This window comes from Macaca thibetana, chromosome 16, assembly GCF_024542745.1.
Source record: "Macaca thibetana thibetana isolate TM-01 chromosome 16, ASM2454274v1, whole genome shotgun sequence".
In the NCBI taxonomy this organism is placed as follows: Eukaryota; Metazoa; Chordata; class Mammalia; order Primates; family Cercopithecidae; genus Macaca; species Macaca thibetana.
This window is the reverse complement of record NC_065593.1, coordinates 24225834-24245819: the sequence shown is the minus strand read 5'-3', so window position 1 is coordinate 24245819 and position 19986 is coordinate 24225834. Positions and strand designations below refer to the sequence as shown.

Below are 19986 nucleotides of genomic sequence, written 5' to 3'. Positions count from 1 at the left end.
CTACTATGAGAATGGTTCTTTTTTTGTGAAAAGGGAGAAGAGGGTAGCTATGATAAATAATGCCTCACTGCAGACTACCTGGACATATTTTAATGATATGTGTGAATTTACTGAGAATTCTAAATTCTACTTGACAAACATGACTATCGAAAAAAAGTAAAACAATGGGAAACCAAAAACATTAGAAGAAAAGGTTTCACATAACAAAAATCCTAAAAACTAAACTTTTTTCATGTAAAATAATGACAATTATTTGTCAATAATCAAATGAATTTGATTCTGAATCTGAATCTTTCATAACTTATAACCTCCAACATTGTATTTATTACAGTAATCTTCAATCATTCTGATATTAAAATGCTGCCAGAAATTCAAGGGTAGTTTCCAAAAAATACAAAAAAGAGAATAAAAATGACTTTTTGAGACCTAAATCACCTAATGACAGGAGATTTAGCAAACTCCTCAGATAACCAGAAAATGAAAAGCTTAAAATAACTGAGTAACTTACCGATTGTGACACTATAAAACTCTCAAGAATCAGGAAATGGTCCCATGTCTTATTAGTTCCCAGGCCTAGTACTTGATATTAAAATACATCAATTTTTCATATTCAAAATTTTGCTGGCTATTACATAAACTATAAAGTGGACTACCCCAATGAATAGTTTTAAGACTGATTTGTTTTAAATGATGCACACACAAAATTAGTGAGAGATAAGACACACAGATATCACCTTTTTTTGTAATATCAATTTACAGAAACCTTTATATAAGTCACATAAATGTTTCTCCTTTTCCCCAATTTGCTTGGTTCCTTGGAACAGATACTCTAACATCAAACTGCCATGTTGGTTAATTCTGAGACATTCAAAACCTAAAACAAGCAAATTAATAATACTGAATAAGCCACCTCTTTCTCCATAGCAGCCTGATGTTTCTTGATAAGTTTCTCCATTTCTGCAGCAAAATTGTTACGCTGAGTTTCAAGATCTTTGTCTAATCTGAGGCGATGTTCGTCCATCTCAGCCTTTAGCTTATTTTCCAGAGTCATCAGTTGCTTTTGATGTTGTCGCCTCATTCGCTTATAGCCAGACATTTGTTCTCTAAGCTCAGAATCCTGCTCATGTTCTTGCATTTGCCTTGTAACCTAGACATACAAATAATGGAAGGAAAAGAAGAAAATAAAACATTCTTCTTCGAAAAGCCTTTTAAACCATTCTATATTAACTAAGTAGGGAATTAGTATAAAATATCCCAATGTTAGCAGATTCCAAGAAAATTTCCAACAAGTCTTTCAAAGAAATAGACTGGTTCTAAAATTTATATGGGGATATAAAAGAATCTAGAATAGCCAAAACAATCTTGAGGAACAAAAATATTTGGAGGACATGCAGCCCTACAGTACTCAAGACAATACGGTACTGGCTTTAAGATAGGCTAAGTAGATCAAGGAAAGAGAATAAAAACTAGAAAGAGATCCACATATGTTCAATTGATTTTTCTACCAAGAAAGTCAAGTTAATTCAGAGGATAGTGTTTTTAGCAAATCCTGCTGAAACAACTGGTTCTTTACATAGAAAAAAACAAATAAACCTTCACTCCCTATATCACTTATGTCATATATAAAAATTAATTTGAGAAGGATCATTTGACCTGAACGTAAAACCCAGAATCACAAAGCAGAAACACAAAATATCTTTATAACCCTGGAGTAAGCAAACACTTCTTGGGCAGAACACAAAAAACACTGACCACAAAGCAGAAAAAAAAAAAAAAAAAAAAAAAAAAAAAAAAAGAAAAACCTCAATTTAAAAATCAAGATAGGCCAGGCGCGGGCGCGGTGGCTCACGCCTGTAATCCCAGCACTTTGGAAGGCGGAGGCGGGCAGATCATAAGGTCAGGAGATCGAGACCATCCTGGCTAACTCGGTGAAACCCCGTCTCTACTAAAAATACAAAAAAAATTAGCTGGGCACGGTGGCGGGCGCCTGTGGTCCCAGCTACTCCGGAGGCTGAGGCAAGAGAATGGTGTGGGCCTGGGAGATGGAGCTTGCATTGAGCTGAGATCGCGCCACCGCACTCCAGCCTGGGCAACAGAGCGAGACTCCGTCTCAAAAAAAACAAAACAAAAAAAAAACAAGATAAAATACGCATGACATAAAATCAATCACCTTAAAATGAACAATTCAGTATGTTTAGTATATTTACCGTGCCATGCAACTATCACCTTTATCTAGTTATAAAGCATGTTTATCATCTCAAAAGAAAATTCTATACCTGTTAAGCAGCTGCTCTCCATTCTCCCCTCCTGGTAACCATCAATCTGCTTTTTGTCTCTATAGATATACCTATTCTGCATATTTCATATAAGTAGTGTCATATAATAAACGAGTTTTTATGGCTGGTTTCTTTCACTTAGCATGTTTCTGAAGTTTATCCATGTTGTAGTATGCATCAATATTTCATTTCCTTTTACGGCTGAATAAAATTCCACTGTATGTATATAGCACAATTTGTTTATCCACTCATCCACTGATGGACACTTGTATTGTTTCCATCTTTTGGCCACTGTGAAAACTGCTGCTGTGACTATGTGTGTACATGCACTTGTCTGAGTACCTGTTTTCAATTCCTTTAAAAAATGTTAATGTTTTGATTGACAAATCATAATTGTATACATTTATGGAGTACAAGTGTGATATACTGATATATGTATTCAACATATTAAATTAAATCAATCTAACATATCCATCACCTTCCTTATGCATCATTTTTTATGGTGAGATATTTGAGATTTACTTTTAGTTATTTCAAAATATTCAATATACTATTGTCAACTATAGTCAACCGGCTATGCAAAAGATCTCAAAACCTGTTCCTCCTATCTTTCTGAAACTTTGTACATTTTGATCAACAACTCCCCATTTCTCTCTGTCCCTAACCTCTAGTAACCATCACTCTACTCTCTACCTCTATTCTATGAGTTCAACTTTATTTTTCTAGATTCCACATAAAAGCGAGATCATGTGGTATCTTTCTGTGCTTGCCTTATCTCACTTAGCATAATCCTCCAGATTCATACATGTTCTTGCAAATGACAGGATTTTTCCTTTTTAAGGCTGAATGGTATTCCATTGTGTATATATGCTACATTTTCTTTATCCACTCATCCACTGATATGCACTTAGGTTGATTCCATGACTTAGCTATTGTGAATAATGCTGCAATGAACATGGGAGTGCAGATATCCTTTCAACATACGAATTTCAGTTCCTTTAAGTATGTACCCAGAAGTGGAATTACTGGATCATATGGCAGTTCTATTTTTAGTTTTTTGAGGAACCTCCACACCATTTTCCAAAATGGCCATACTAATTTAGGTTATCACCAACAATGTGTAAGAGTTCCCCTTTTTGCCAACACTTGTTATCTTTCATCTTGTTGATAACATTTTCAATTCTTTTTCAAAGACAGGGTCGGTGTGTTGCCCACGCTGGAGTACAGTGGCACGATCTTGGCTCACTGCAGCCTCTGCCTCCTAGGTTCAAGTGATTCTCCCGCCTCAGCCTCCTGAGTAGCTGGGACTACAAGTATGCGCCACCATACTCAGCTAATTTTTATATTTTTAGTAGAGACAGGGTTTCACCATGTTGGCCAGGCTGGTCTCGAACTCCTGATTTTTTTTTTTTTTTTTTTTGAGATGAAGTCTCGCTCTTGTCCCCCAGGCTGGGGTGCAATGGCACAATCTCAATTCACTGCAACCTCTGCCTCTCGGGTTCAAGCAATTTTCCTGCCTCAACCTCCTGAGTAGCTGAGATTACAGGCGCCTGCCACCATGCCCAGCTAATTTTTGTATTTTTAATAGAGAAGAGGTTTCACCATGCTGGCCAGGCTGGTCTCGAACTCCTGATCTCAAGTGATCTGCCTGCCTCAGCCTGGCAAAGTGCTGGGATTACAGCTGTGAGCCACTCCGCCCGGACCACCATTTTATATAAAGGACTTGGCTTATCTGTGGATTTGGGGATTTATGGAGGGTCCTGGAACCAATCCCTCACAGATACTGAGGGATAACTATACCTTGTTTCAGACGGTTAAGGCAGGTGTATAGAATTGTAAAAACTCTTCAAATTGAATACCTAAGATCTGTGCATTTTATTGAATGAAAAAAATCCAAGGCAGAAGAAGGTAGGCTGTGATGGTACATAGCACTTATAATGAATAATATAGCTATGCTTATTTGTATTAAAAAACTACTTATGCTCTGAATATTTTAAGTGAAATAAATGAAACTACTGGCTTTAAAAATACAAATCTTTTTCAGATTTTGATTCATTAAATCTGTAAATTTAAAATGCCCTTAATTGATTTGAGGAAGCCAAACTTTGGGACAGAACACTTTCTTGGGAAACATTTAACTTATGCCAAGTTACTGAAAGGTTTTCCTTTAAGCTGGTCCTTCTCAACATATTTATCAAAATAGTCATGCAAAAATTAAGCAATCTTTACCACTTGCTCTGTTAAAAGTGCTATTTACATGTTGCAGAATAGTAGGAATAACCTGACTTAGGGTAGGGTACTACGTTCCCAACCCCATGTCATATAGATTCATGACAGCATAGGATTTATAACATCTGCTTATTACATAGTTGAGAAGTCAGATAGCTATCATATCTTTTTTTTCCCCCATCATATTTTCTTTTCTTTTTTTTCTTTTTTAGTTTTTGAGACAGAGTCTCGCTCTGATGCCCAGGCTGGAGTGCAATGGTGCAATCTCAGCTCACTGCAACCTCCATCTCCTGGATTCAAGCAATTATCCTACCTCAGCCTGTCAGGTAACCCGGATTACAGGTGCCTACCATCATGCCCAGCTAATTTTTGTATTTTTAGTAGAGACGAGGTTTCACCATGTTGGCCAAATTGGTCTTGAAACCTGACCTCAGGTGATCCACCTGCCTCGGCCTCCCAAAGTGCTGGGATTACAGGTGTGAGCCACCACGCCCGGCCTCATTTCTTTCTTTCTTTCTTTTTTTTTTTTTTTTGAGACAGGATCTGGCACTGTCACCCAGGCTGCAGTACAGTGGTGTGATCTCGGCTCACTGCAACCTCCATCTCCTGGGTTCAATCAATGCTCCTGACTCAGTCTCCCAAGTATATGGGACTACAGGCACACATCACCACACCCAGCTGAATTTTTTTTTTTTTTTGGAGACAGGGTCTACCTCTGTCACCCAGGCTGGAGTGCAGAGGTACGATCTCAGCTCACCGCAGCCTCTGCCTCCTAGGTTCAAGCAATTCTCCAGTCTCAGCCTCCTGAATAGCTGGAATTACAGGTGCACCACCATGCCCAGCTAATTTTTCTATTTTTAGCAGAGACGGGGTTTCACCATATTGGCAAGGCTGGTCTCAAACTCCTGACTTCAGTCGATTCACCTACTACAGCCTCCCAAATTGCTGGGATTACAGGTGTGAGCTACCACACCCCACCTGAATTTTGTATTTTTTGTAGAGATGGGGTTTCACCATGTTGCCCAGGCTGGTCTTAAACTCGTGAGCTCAAGTGATCCACCCACCTCAGCCTCCCAAAGTTCTACGATTACAGGCATGAGCGACCAAACCCAGCCTTTCCATTATGTTTTCTAATAGCCTACTTTTCTTATGGTATCTTAATGTAATTTCGTTGTATCCTTAGTATCCTTTATCATGCTTTGGTTTTACTTATCTGTCTGATTAAGATTTTAAGTACCCCATTATAGCATCCTTGTAATGAACAGATAATCCATATTATTTGGAAAATCAGAATGACTTTAGAGTACACCAAATTGTACTGCTTGCCATTTCCAATATTCCCCTCTTTCTGGTTAGCCTCACACAATATATTTCCTTACTGTCCATATTCTTCTTATATGGAAATACCATTCATTTCTCCTCTCCCTGCTGTGCCTAAATCTTACTAATTTTAAATACTCAAACTATTTATTTCATAAATACTTCATTTATGCTCCTAATAAAAAGTTATCTGAATTCCTGTTTAGTGTCCTGTAGTTATCTTAAGTATTTAAGATATTCTAACATACTCGTTTTTTGTGTACGTGTCATGAAGACATTGTTAGTTTAACATTTCTCAGAATTCTCTGAATAACATCTTTCTCATAACAGGCAATTAAATATTAAATGAGTATTTCGCAAAATAAAACCCAAATACAAAACAACATATAGCTATACTTGAGTTTATATTGCCAAGGTCCCACATGAAAAATATATTTATCTTTAATTCGGGGAAGTACATACCAGTGATGCTGTCCGTATAGTAGCAAAGTGTTCTCGATTACGATAGTGTGATTTGTGACGAGATACTTGGGGTGGAGACTGTGGATCTGATGCTCTTGTTCTAGGATCTCCCTCTTCTCTGTAATTTTCTTCCTCCTAGGCAAAAAAAAAAAAAAAAAAAAAAAGATAATACTATGTAAGGTGAACAGTTTGTTTGAATCTTTATGGAAATTAAAGTTTAAAGACAACTTGATCAACAAATCTCACAGACATAATTTTAAAAAGCAAAATCAAAAAGTAGAAATGCTGTTCTTTTTTCTTTTCTTCTTTTTTAGAAACAGGGTCTCGCTGTGTCACCCAGACTGAAGTACAGTAATGTGACCATAGCTCACTGTAGCTTCAACCTCCTAGGCTCAAACCATCTGCCTACCTCAGACTCCTGAGAAGTTGGAACTACAGGCACGGGCCATCAGGCCAGGCTAATTTTATTTTTTTAGAAACAAGGTTTCCCTATGTTGACTAGGCTGGTCCAGAACTCCTGGGCTCAAGTAATCCTCCCTCGTTGGCCTTCCAAAGTGCTGAGATTACAGGTGCAAGCCAATATGTCCAGCTTTATTTTCAATATAATTAGAATTAGAATAAATTATCTGTACAGGGTATAAAATAGTACACAGACTTAGGATAAGAAAATGCACATGACTAGATTGATTGATTGATTTGTTTGTTTGAGATAGGGTCTCACTTTGTCACCCAGGTTGGAGTGCAGTGGTACCCTGAACGGCTCACCACAGTCTCAACTTCCTGGGCTCAAGCGATCCTCCCACCTCAGCCTCCCAGGTAGCTGGGACCACAGGCATGCACCACCATGCCAGCTAACTTTTGTATTTTTTGTAGAGATGGGGTTCTGCCATGTTGCCCAGGCTGGTCTTGAACTACTGGGCTCAAGCAATCTGCCTGCCTTGGCCTCCCAAAGTGCTGGGATTACAGGCATGAGTCACTGTGCCTGGCACATGACTAGATTTATATCCTACCGATTATGTGCAAAATTGAAAAGCTTTAACATAACTTGAAAACAAAGATGATGAAACATGCAGCCAATATAGTCAATGTTTTAAACAGGAGTAGTAGAAAATTGCTCAAAGCCTCTTGGGTTTTAGAAGCAATGGAGTTATCTTTATAATACTTCTGCCATCTGTCCAAAATAAGCAAAAACAAAAACAGTTGCAAAAAATTGAAGGACTGATATCTTTCCCTGAACTCAATCTGTTAGCTGAATAGAACATCAGTTAAGTAGCAACCAATTAATTGTGGTAATAATTTTTTGTTGTTGTTGTTGCCCAGAATGCAGTGCGGTGGTATGATCAAGGCTCACCGCAGCCTTGATCTCCCAGGCTCAACCGATCCTCCACTACTCAGTGGGCCTTCACTACTCAGCCTCTTGAGTAGCTGGGGCCACAGGCATGTGCCACACCTGGCTTTTTTTTTTTTTTTCTTTAATGGATGGAGTTTTCCTATGTTGTCCAGGCTGGTCTTGAACTGCTGGCCTCAAGTAATACTCCTGCCTCAGCCTCCCCAAGTGCTGGGATTATAGGAATGAGCCACAGCGCTCAGCCTATTTTAACCATTTTAAGTGGTATTAATTATACTCTCAATGATGTACAGCTATCAGTATTACTTCCAAAACTTTTTCATCAACCCAAACAGAAACTACGTCCATTAGCAATAACTATTTTGACCTCCACCCAGTCTCTGGTAACTCCTAACGTACTTCCTGTCACTATGAATTTGCACATTTTACTTTCATCACTTAAAATGTTTTCAAGATTCATCCATATGGCAGCATGTATTAGAACTTCATTTCTTTTTATAGCTGAATAATATTCTACTGGATGTAAAAACCACAATTTTTTTTGGTTTTTTGAGACAGTGTCTCATTCTGTTGCCAGGTTGGAGTGCAGTGGCATGATCTCGACTCACTGCAACCTCTGCCTCTTGGGTTCAAGCGACTCTTCTGCCTCAGCCTCCTAAATAGCTGGGATTACAGGTGTGTGCCACCACGCCTGGCTAATTTTTGTATTTTTAGTAAAGACAGGGTTTCACCATGTTGGCCAGGATGGTCTCAATCTCTTGACCTCATGATCCACCTGCCTTGGCCTCCCAAAATGCTGGGATTACAGGCGTGAGCCACCGTGCCCGGCCTACAAACCACAATTTGTTAATACATCCGTTGATGAATAATTTGGGTTGTTTCCATCTTTTAGCCATTGTACCTACTACTTTTATATAGTAACACAAGCTGTGAAGTGAAAAAGGAAGCGTTCCTATTTTTGTTTGTTCGTTTTTTGAGATAGTCTCACTCTGTCACCCAGGCAGAAGTGCAGTGGTGCAACCTTGGCTCACTGAAAACCTCTACTTCCTGAGTTCAAGTGAACCTACCACCTTAGCCTCCTGAGTAGCTGAGATTAGAAGCATGCACCACCAAGCCGAGCTAATTTTTAAATTTTTTGTAGAGACAGGGTTTCACCATGTTGCCCAGGCTGGTCTCCAACTCCAGGCTCAAGCAATCTGCCTGCCTCAGCTTCCCAAAATGCTGGAATTACAGGGGTGGGCCTCCACTCCCAGCCTCAGCATTCCTATTAATTGTTAAAAGGAGTTACCTGACTTTTCAATATTTTTCAGGTTTAACATTTTACACTCAAAAGGGTAAAGAGTAATGCAGCAAACACCCATATTTCCTAAATCCAGAATCTAGTTTTCTACAATTATATTCAGCTTTATTTTTAAGAGACAGGCTGGGTGCAGTGGCTCACGCCTGTAATCCCTGTACTTTGGGAGGCCGATGCGGGTGGATCACTTGAGGTTGGGAGTTTGAGACCAGCCTGGCCAACAGGATGAAACCTCTTCTCTACTAAAAATACAAAAAATTAGCTGGGCGTGGTGGCACGCACCTGTAATCCCAGCTACTCAGGAGGCTGAGGCATGAGAATTGCTTGAATCTGGGAGGCGGAGACTGCAATGAGCCAAGATGGTGCCACTGCACTCCAGACTGGGCAGCAAGAACAAAACTCCATCTCAAAAAAAAAAAAAGATACAAACGCCTTGGCGCAGTGGCTCACACCTGTAATCCCAGCACTTTGGGAGGCTGAGGTGGGTGGATCACTTGAGGTCAGGAATTTGAGACTAGCCTGGCCAACATGGTGAAACCCCGTCTCTACTAAGAATACAAAAATTAGTTGGGCAGGGTGGCACACACCTGTATATTCCAGCTACTCGGGAGGCTGAGGCAGGATGATCGCTTGAACCTGAGAGGTGGAGGTTGCAGTGGGCCAAGACTGTGGCCACTGCACTCCAGCCTGGGTGACAGAGTGAGACTCCGTCTCAAAAAAAAAAAAAAAAAGATATAAATATTACGGATAACATAAAATTCACTTTTGATCATCACTCATCCCAACCATTTCTCACTCTCCAAAGGCAACCATTATCATGAATTTTATGTGTATCCTTCCTATTTTTTAGTATTTTATTTTCCATGTAAATAATGTCAAATAATGTATTTGAGGTTTCTGTACTTTTTCTTCTAATATTCTGAAATAGTTCCACATTCTTTTTGTATTCTCAAAACATAATTTTCCAAATGGAGATAACAGGTTAGGAGTTAACAAGGCTTTTTTCATTAAAAAATGCTCCAAACTTCTTTTTTTTTGAGACAGGGTCTAACTCTGTCGCCTACGCTGGACTGCAGTCGTGTGATCTTGGCTCACTGCAACCTCCACCTCCCAGGTTCAAGTGATTCTCCCACCTCAACCTCCGAAGTAGCTGGGAGTATGGGAGTACAGGCACGTGCCACCAAGCCTGGCTAATTTCTGTTATTTTTAGTAGAGACAGGGTTTCACCATGTTGGCCAGGCTGGTCTTGAACTCCTGGCCTCAAGTGATATACCCGGCTTGGCCTCCCAAAGTGCTGGGATCACAGGCATGAGCCACTGCGCCCGGCCATGTTCCAAACTTCGGGAAACTTCCTTCTCCTCCTTCTTCCTTCTCTTAAACTAATAGACGAAGAAAACAGTTTACCAACATTGAATTTTTTTCAATGAAATCCAAATACTCACAGGTTTTAAATGGATAACAGAACTGTTAGACATCACTGTGTGGTCTCCCTCCATCATATCTAGCTCACTCTTGTCATCTGAGACATCTGGAAGACTGTTAACACTACTGCTTTGGCTGCTGGCACTGATGGACATGCTGGGAATGGATTGATTACTTCCAACACTATTCACTGTTCCTGTCCGGCCAACACCATGATCTTGTTCCTAAGAGAAAAGAACATTCAAATTCAGTTCAAATATTTATATATATCTCTCTCTTCTGAATTCTTGATTATAAGCACCTAGCATACCACTTGGCAGACAGTCTCAGAAAGTTGGTCTATCATGAGAAATTGCTTTTATTTTCCAAGACCAAGAAGTTTATCAACTGTTAGTTTATTGAAAAACAAAAATGACCAACAAGTAAATCACAAAAAAACTCAGCCAACTGTCTAAAACAAAGTCAGCTGATCACTTTTGGGTGATTTTCAAACTAGAATATTTTATCTACATTGCTTGTTATTTTAAAATAACCATTTATACTTCTCATGGGGCATATATAGGGATCCTGCTCATTTCTCAATAATTCTTGGTTAATACAAATCCCTCCTTTAAAAAAAAAAAAAAAAAAGCACTGGCTATTCTGGGTACAGTGCCTATGGGGTAGCCCTGCTCCATAAAGAGCATTAAAAAAAAAAAAGTATTAGAAACTTCATTGTAGTTGTTATTCTTTTTTATTAAACCAGCCTTTCATAAGTAGATTCTTCTTTCTTCTGGAAAACAGTCTCCAGATTACCTTTCCCTTCCTCCCTTCCTTCCTTTCTTTCTTTTTCTTTTCTGTATTTCAATAGGTTTTTGGGGAACACCAGATTATCTTTTTACCACCAAATAATTTACCATTAATTCCTACCTATTCTTGTGTAAACTAATAATTACATATTATATTATTTCAAATCACAATCATAAGAATGTTATTCTGATGTAAACAGGCAGGTGTAGTATCTGGGCACTAACGTTACAGTAGTCTTACCATACCAGAATTCTTTAAGATACGTAGAATTTAATAAACACAGACATATATGTAGATAGGGACTTTTCTTACATCCCTAGCCTAACACATATATTGTTAACAATTTAACTACATAGAATTTTATTAATTTCACTTTATTAAAGTATTTCACATATCTGAAATAATCCCAATTTTCTAGTGACTACCATTAAGAACTAAAAAAAAATCCCCAAATCCAAAAATTGTAAGTTTAGAAAGTCTTATATTTGACAGTTCATTAATTATTTAGTGATATTAAAAAGAAAAAGAAAATAAACTATTGCTCATGGTTTCAGAATGCAAAGTGGTCTCTCTCGATGAAAACCAATAGAAAAGAATAAAATTTTCGAATTCTGACGGGGCAAAGAAGAAACAAAATATTTAGAGGGAAAAAATAGCTTTACACATAATATACTTTATATGTATATTTCTTCATGAGGAAGTTCTGTAACACTTCTACAGCAAATCTGTATTTCCATTCTCCCTAAGAGGCAAGACAGAACTTGGTCTTGAGAGTAAAAGAGGTATGAATTTGAACCCATGTTCCTCTACCTACAGTGAGCAACTTAATTTATTCTGAGCCTTGCTTTTGGTATCTGTAAAATGAGTATTTTAGAACAGTGTAGGCCAGGCGCGGTGGCTCACACCTGTAATCCCAGCACTTTGGGAGGCTGAGGCAGATGAATCACTTGAGGCCAGGAGATGGAGAACAGCCTGGCCAACATAGCGAAACCCCGTCTCTACTAAAAATATAAAAAATTAGTTGGGCGTGGTGGCGCAACTGTAGTCCCAGCTACTTGGGAGGCAGAAGGTGGAGAATCGCTTGAACCCAGGAGGTAGAGATTGCAGTGAGCCAAGACCGCGCCACTGTACTCCAAACTGGGCTACAGAGCAAGACCCTGTCTTAAAAAAAAAAAAGAACGGTGTAGATGGAATGAAATCAAGTTTCTTTGGTGACACAGTAGAATGCCTAGTAACTTTCTCATGACTTCTGAGAGAGTACATTCAACCTTCAGATTCTGTATTTCAAGAACTTCCAAAAGCACATCATATGGAACTGGACAATAGGTCAAAAAAGGGCTCAGACTGGGCACGGTGGCCCATGCCTGTAATCCCAGCACTCTGGGAGGCCGAGGTGGGTGGGCCACCTAAGGTCAGGAGTTCAAGACCAGCCTGGCCAATGCGGTGAAACCCCATCTCTACTAAAAATACAAAAAATAAAATAAAATAAAAACTAGCTGGGTGTGGTGGTGCACGCCTGTAATCCCAGCTACCAGGAAGGCTGAGGCAGGAGAATCGCTTGAACCAGGGAAGTGGAGGTTGCAGTGAGCCGAGATCATGTCATTGCACTCCAACGTGGGCAACAAGAACAAAATTCCGTCTCAAAAAAACAAAAAAGGTTCGGTGGTCAAGAAATTAGAGAAGGACTAGATTAAACAAAGGTGAACAGGTTTCTTTAACAAAGGACTTCTCAGAACCTTCACTATGACACTGTGTACCATAAAGGGGCATGTAATCTAACATGATTAAAGACTTAAAAAAAATTTTTTTTTATTTTTCTTATTTCTCCAAGAAAAAGGGACCTTTTTTTAATTCCTAACTGGGATTTTATAGGACCAATGGTAAGAAAATACAACCTGGAAACCATTGGTATATAAGGCAAATTATGGCAGGGCAAGCTGCATAAGGAAAGAAACCAATAGTGAAAATTCAATATTGGAGTCATTTTTTATCTGTTACCTCTTCTTCTTCCTGTGCTTCTACTGCTGGTCCGTTATGTGCCTCCTGGAAAAGGAGTTTCTTCATCTTTCGATACTGCAGATTGTCCAGCTCTCTTACTGCATCCTTTGTCCTCTGAATGAGATCTATTAACACGGTTTCAGGGCGCTCCCGAAGAACAAACATGTGCTAGATAGGGGAGAAGGTAAAAGGTTGATTTTTTTTCAATTAGTGCCAAGGTACTCCTTCTCAGACCCTAGAGATAATATCCTATGATAGATAATGCATATAATCTATACCTACATAATTCTGTTAAATTTCTCCTATTTATAAAATTATCATTTACATACATATACTCTGTGTATACACAACTACTCTTTTTATTTTGAACATAATATTTTTGTTGGCCAACTAAAAATGCAGAGTTAAAATAATTGAAGGGTCTAAACACTAAGAATTAAGTCCAATCAGAGCTCTCAAGGTTTACATACTCTAAGAACTGATGATTTCACACAAAAGACGTGTTCAGTTATGAGTCATACTAGTTTCAACAGGAATGTATTTAATGATAGTGAATTATGAAAGATGAATTTAGATATTAGATATCTTTATATCTAATATCTTTATATGCTGGTGAACAATATTCTGCATAAAATACTAACAGAGATTAAAAGCCATTACATTATTACTGTTTATCACTAGCGTTTAATATAATTTCACCTTATCAAATACAAAAAGTAGAAAAAACAATTCCACCATTATGATGATCACAGTTACATTGTAATATACTTCTTTTCAGAAATTTTCTATATATAAAATGTTTTGTAGATACATAGTTAGCATGTAAATTCCAGAAAGACATATTCTGCCATCCCTTGAGTTCCATGAGATATCCTTGAATTCCTAAGACAACTTTTACCTCCTTTGTTAGCTCACATTTATTTCTTCTTTAAGCAAAGAGTTGTAACTATGAATCGTAGCCCACTGTAACCTCAAACTCCTGGGCTCAAGCAATCCTCTCATCTCAGCCTCTCAAGGAGCTAGGACTACAGGTGTGCACCACCATGTCCAGCTAATTTTATTTGATTTTTTTGGTGGGGATAGAGTTAAACTCCTGGCCTCAAGTGACCCTCCCATCATGGCCTCCCAAAGCATTGGATTACAGGCATGAGCCACTACGCACAGCCTCTATACAATATTTTATTCAATTTTCACAGTCATAATAAGTATTATTATTTTAGCTGGGCGCAGTGGCTTATACCTGTTATCACAGTACTTTGGGAGGCCAAGGCAGGCAGATCACTTGAGACCAGGAGTTCAAGAACAGCCTGGCCAATAGTGAAACCCTAAAAATATAAAAAATTAGCAGGGCGTGGAGGCATACGCCTGTAATCCCAGCTACTCGGGAGGCTGAGGCACGACAATCACTTGAAGCTCGGAGGCGGAGGTTGCAGTGAGCTGAGATCATGTAACTGCACTCCAGCCTGGGTGACAGAGCAAGAGTCTATCTCAAAAACAAAAAAATAATTATTATTTCAAATTCATAAACATAATGCTTGTAGAATATTTCATCAAATGTTTGTGCCCAAATTACCTAACCATTACTCTAATTTGGGGCAGCTATTTCTAATTTTTAATTCCATGATAAACAGCTTCATATATTAAAATTTTTTCGTTAGTTTTTTTCTTTATGATAGACTGCAACAGAAATGTAATTAGGCCAAAAGATAAGAAGCTCATGATAAATACTTCCTATCATTTTAAATAGGGGTATGATAATATATACTAGGGGCCAGGCAAATGAATACTATTAATATATGCAGATTTAGAATCTAATCACCAAATACTAGTGGGCTGGGTTACTACTACATGAGTTAGAAAGGTTTCTTTTGCTTCTATTTGGCAAATGTAAGAAGCCAGTCACATTCTTCCTTTTTTTTTTTTTGAGATGGAGTTTCCTCTGACTGCCCAGGCTGGAGTGCAATGGTGCCATCTCCGCTTACCACAACCTCCGCCTCCTGGGTTCAAGCGATTCTCCTGCCTCAGCCTCCTGAGTAGCTGGGATTACAGGCATGCGCCACCATGTCCAGCTAATTTTGTATTTTTAAAAGAGACAGGGTTTCTCCATGTTGGTCAGGCTGGTCTGGAACTCCTGACTTCAGGTGATCTGCCTGCCTTGGTCTCCCAAAGTGCTGAGATTACAGGCGTGAGCCACTGTGCCTGGCCATTCTTCCTTTTTCTTTAATTTGGTGTATACCACTATTTACAATATTGTCTTCTTTCTTTCTTTCTTTCTTTTTTTTTTTTGAGACGGAGTCTCGCTCTGTTGCCCAGGTTGGAGTTCAGTGGCGCGATCTCGGCTCACTGCAAGCTCCGCCTTCTGGGTTCGCACCATTCTCCTGCCTCAGCCTCCCAAGTAGCTGGGACTACAGGCACTGCCACCACGCCCAGCTAATTTTTTGTATTTTTAGTAGAGATGGGGTTTCACTGTGTTAGCCAGGATGGTCTCGATCTCCTGACCTCGTGATCTATCCACCTTGGCCTCCCAAAGTGCTGGGATTACAGGCATGAGCCACCGCGCCCGGCCTCTTTTTTTTTTTTTTTTTTTGAGACACAGTCTCACTCTATCTCCCAGGCTAGAGTGCAGTGGCGCGATTTTGGCTGATTGCAACCTCCGCCTCCTGGGGTTCAAGCGATTTTCATGCCTCAGCCTCCTGAGTATTTGGGACTACATGAGTCCACCACCACGCCCGGCTAATTTTTGTATTATTAGTAAAGACAGGGTTTCACCATTTTGGCCAGGCTGGTCTCAAACTGCTGACCTCAAGGGATCTGCCTACCTCGGCCTCCCAAAGAGCTGGGGTTACAGGCATGGGCCACCGCTCCCGGCCTACTATTTACAATATTGTTTTATCCAAAAACATAAAACCTTATATTTATTTATTTATTTGGAGAAGGGCTTTTGCCCTTGTTGCTCAGGCTGGAGTGCAATGGTGCGATCTCGGCTCACCACTACCTCTGCCTCCGGGGTCAAGCGATTTTCCTGTCTCAGCCTCCCGAGTAGCTGGGATTACAGGTATGCGCCATCACGACCAGTTAATTTTGTTTTTTTTTTTTTTAGTAGAGACATGATTTCTCCATGTTGGTTAGGCTGGTCTTGAACTCCCAACCTCAGGTGATCTACCCGTCTTGGCCTCCCAAAATGCTGTGAGCCACTGCACCCAGCCAAAACCTTCTATTTCTAAGTTTCACTGTTTGTTAGATTTTGCTTATTTTTTTTAACCAACATAATTCCTAGCTATATTAAAGCTTCTACTAGCTACTATGAGTGCCTGTGTATTCAGGCTTTCATTTCTGAAATGACAAGTAAGCTTACTGCCTGCAATTTCTCAAGCATTACTGAAATTTTGCATGGTTTTTCTATACACTGTGGCTGCAAATAATACTGCTGAATATATATGTGACCCTTTCAAACTAACTTGTGGCTTTAACTGATGTGTCAGTGAAAATAAACTGAATTTCCTTGAAATTCTAAAACATTAGTGTAAATATAGTTGACTTAAATCTTACAGTGAAAGATTAAGAAGATTCCTTAGGGTCCCAAAAAGATAGTCAAATCCTACTTATTACTGCCTAATCTAGATGTTTTAAGAACTATATTAAATTCAACAATACTACTATTGCTATTAATAAGACAGTCGATGCCCAAATGAAATAATTTTTTAAGACCAGAAAGCATACACTAATCATGTGTTTAAATTACTCAACCAAGCCTGTTGAAAACTCAACAGAACTCACATATTTTTAAAATATTTCATTGCTAAGTTAGAAAAATATATTTCCAAAAAAGGAAGCAAATATATTATTTCCATTTTTAAGTTTCTCTTCTCCAACATATTATGTAAATACATGTCATCTTTCTTTCATATTATATTAATATTGTACAGATCAATACATAAAAATTAAGCAAAAAGTTAAACTATGTTTTTTTTTTGTGTGTTTTTTTTTTTTTTTTTTTTTGAGACGGAGTCTCGGTCTGTCGCCAAGCTGGAGTGCAGTGGCACAATCTCAGCTCACTGCAACCTCTGCCTCCGGGGTTCAAGCAATTCTCCTGCCTCAGCCTCCTGAGTAGCTGGGACTACGGGTGTGCGCCACCACATCCAGCTAATTTTTGTATTTTTAGTAGAGACGGGGGTTTCACCATGTTGGCCAGGATGGTCTCGAACTTTTGACCTTGTGATCCACCCACCTCAGCCTCCCAAAGTGCTGGGATTACAGGCGTGAGCCACCGTGCCCAGCTAAACTATGTTTTATCAACTTTGAAATAAGACATTGTTCTGCCGGGCGTGGTGGCTCAAGCCTGTAATCCCAGCACTTTAGGAGGCCAAGACGGGTGGATCACGAGGTCAGGAGATCGAGACCATCCTGGTTAACACGGTGAAACCCCGTCTCTACTAAAAAAAAATACAAAAAACCTAGCCAAGCGAGGTGGCGGGTGCCTGTAGTCCCAGCTACTCGGGAGGCTGAGGCAGGAGAATGGCGTAAACCTAGGAGGCGGAGCTTGCAGTGAGCCCAGATCTGGCCACTGCACTCCAGCCTGTGCGACAGAGCAAGGCTCCATCTCCAAAAAAAAAAAAGACATTGTTCCACATGAATTAAAATTTATAACTCATGATTATATTCTTGAACATATTAAGTATTGAGCTATTTGAATACTTAACTATACATTCTATTTAGACATGGTAAGAGCAGCTAATCAATTTGAAAAAAGAAATTAAAAAATTTAGTATCTAAGAGAAGTTCTCAGAAACAATAGTATAAAAAACTAGTATTAGTAAAAACTAGTAGAGTATACTTAATCCTAATTCAGAATCAAATAATAAAACACATTATTTACAATCATTTCTTAGGGGTAAGAACAAATTTAAAGTATAATGGAACTGGTGGCTCACACCTGTAATCCCAGCACTTAAGAGGCTGAGGCAGGTGGATCACGTGAGCCCAGGAGTTTGATACCAGCCTGGGCAATGTGACAAAACCCTAATTAGCCAGGTTTAGTGGCGTGTGTCTATAGTCCTGGCTACTTGGGAGGCTGAGGTGGGAGGATCGCTTGAGCTTGGGAGGTCAAGGCTGCAGGAGACGTGATTGTGCCACTGCACTCCAGCCTGGGTGACAAAGTGAGGCCTTGTCTTAAAATAAATAAATAAACTGTAATAGAACTGACCTTTAGAAGTTCCTCTGATGTAGGTCGATCTTGAGGGATTTTCTGGAGGCAAGAATCTACAAAGTTGCGAAAATAATCAGACCTATTGTAAAGGAAAGTATCAAGTGAACACATTGCTATTTCCTTTAAAAATACATCCACAAATCAAGGCACGTGCCTATTGGTGGGAGGGGGAATGGAAAGGGAATGATTTAAAAAAAGCAGAGACTATATAGTTTCATGTAAGTCTATGAAGATCTATCTAAAGCAACCAATGAATGTTTACCATTTTCCAAAGATAAATTCACACAGATTACTTTAAAATCCTGCTCCTACATATTTAAATATCACAACTCATACTACTGTATTGAGGCAAAATGAGGGAAGCCTATCTACTTTTTTTTTTTTTTTTGCATTCAAACCCAAGATAATATTCCTTTCCAATTCCCTTTTTTTCTTTTCCTTTTTGCTAAGCCTTTCTTATAATAAGCTCTTTTCTTATTTGCCCCTTGGATCGTCTTCTATATAGCATGTTTCAGAATATCACTCTATCTGCTCTGGAGAGAGCGTTTTTATACCTGAGTATTTGGTGCCCCTGAGCAAATGGGAAAGACTTCCATTAAACCTAGAAAACCTATTAAGATATTTTTTAAAATGTTAGAAGTCTGTAACACATTATTATATAGTGTTATTGACAAGAGTTCAGTGAGTAAGGCAGTAAATAATTACTCCATCAATGTTTGTCTCCAATATTCAAATAAGATTTTAAGTTCTTTGTAGGCAAGAATTCTTTTATAAATCCCCAAGTCTCAAACACAGTGTAAAGACAGTCTGTGTTCAATATATTTATTACTTACGTGTATCAACTATGGTTTCAATGTTTTTGTTTCTCCAAAACTGATGTTGAAACTTAATCTCCAATGCAACAGTGTTGGGAGGTGGGGCCTAATGGGAGTTGTTCAGGTCATGAATGGATTAATGCTGCTATAAAAAGGGCTTGTGGGAGAGGGTTCTCTCTCTCCTGCTCTCTGCCATGTGAGGACACAATGCTTCTCCCCCGCAAAGGATGCAGAGTTAAAGGCACTATACTGTAAGCAGGAGGGCCAGGTCCTAACCTGCCAGTGCCTTGATCCTGGACTTCCCAGCCTCCAGAAAATGAGAAATAAATTTCTGTTCTTTATAAATTACCTGGCCTCTGATACTCTGTTACAGCAGCACAAAATGTACTAAAGCATACCATAACCCTAAACTCAGTGCCAAAAGATTCGTTCTACATAATTCTAAACACAGAGTTATACAGAAAGAATCTTTTGGCACAGAGTTTTAGCATTATTAGTTTAGTAGAGTTACATGGCACACTCTTAAATGGCAAAGACTTATATGAATGAGACATAATTATGTACTCTTTAAATAATTAAGTACCCCTAATTTACATATCTGTGATTTTCAAAATACTAATTAAATATGCTAGCTATTCCCCTAGAATTTATCAAATGCTAGGTATACCTGAGGAATTAATTTTCTACTACAATTTTATACTGTTGATAAAAAATCCTAGTTTTCTAAAATTGTCAATCTGTTGTCCATAAACCTCTTTACACGAATGAACTAAATTTTATCAAATCAACGAAGCCCTAGAAGGAATATCAGATAAAACTGAATA

General features: G+C 38.9%; 2 protein-coding genes across 6 annotated transcripts in view; both read right to left on the bottom strand.

Moving 5' to 3' along the window:
- The window catches only part of TP53I13 (tumor protein p53 inducible protein 13), a 343577-nt gene that overhangs the window by 60960 nt on the left and 262631 nt on the right, over positions 1-19986 (bottom strand). The gene's annotated exons all lie outside the window — the stretch shown is intronic.
- Positions 1-19986, bottom strand: part of TAOK1 (TAO kinase 1) — a 164494-nt gene that overhangs the window by 38730 nt on the left and 105778 nt on the right. For 4 of the 5 annotated variants that reach the window (XM_050763307.1, XM_050763310.1, XM_050763308.1 and 1 more), the window contains 5 exons: positions 18345-18426; positions 13142-13309; positions 10375-10578; positions 6288-6422; positions 911-1147 (listed from right to left, as the gene is read on the bottom strand). In XM_050763307.1, coding sequence (XP_050619264.1) covers positions 911-1147; positions 6288-6422; positions 10375-10578; positions 13142-13309; positions 18345-18426 — 826 coding nt within the window. The remainder of the gene's footprint in view (positions 1-910; positions 1148-6287; positions 6423-10374; positions 10579-13141; positions 13310-18344; positions 18427-19986) is intronic. The other variant, XM_050763311.1, reaches the window with a different exon arrangement.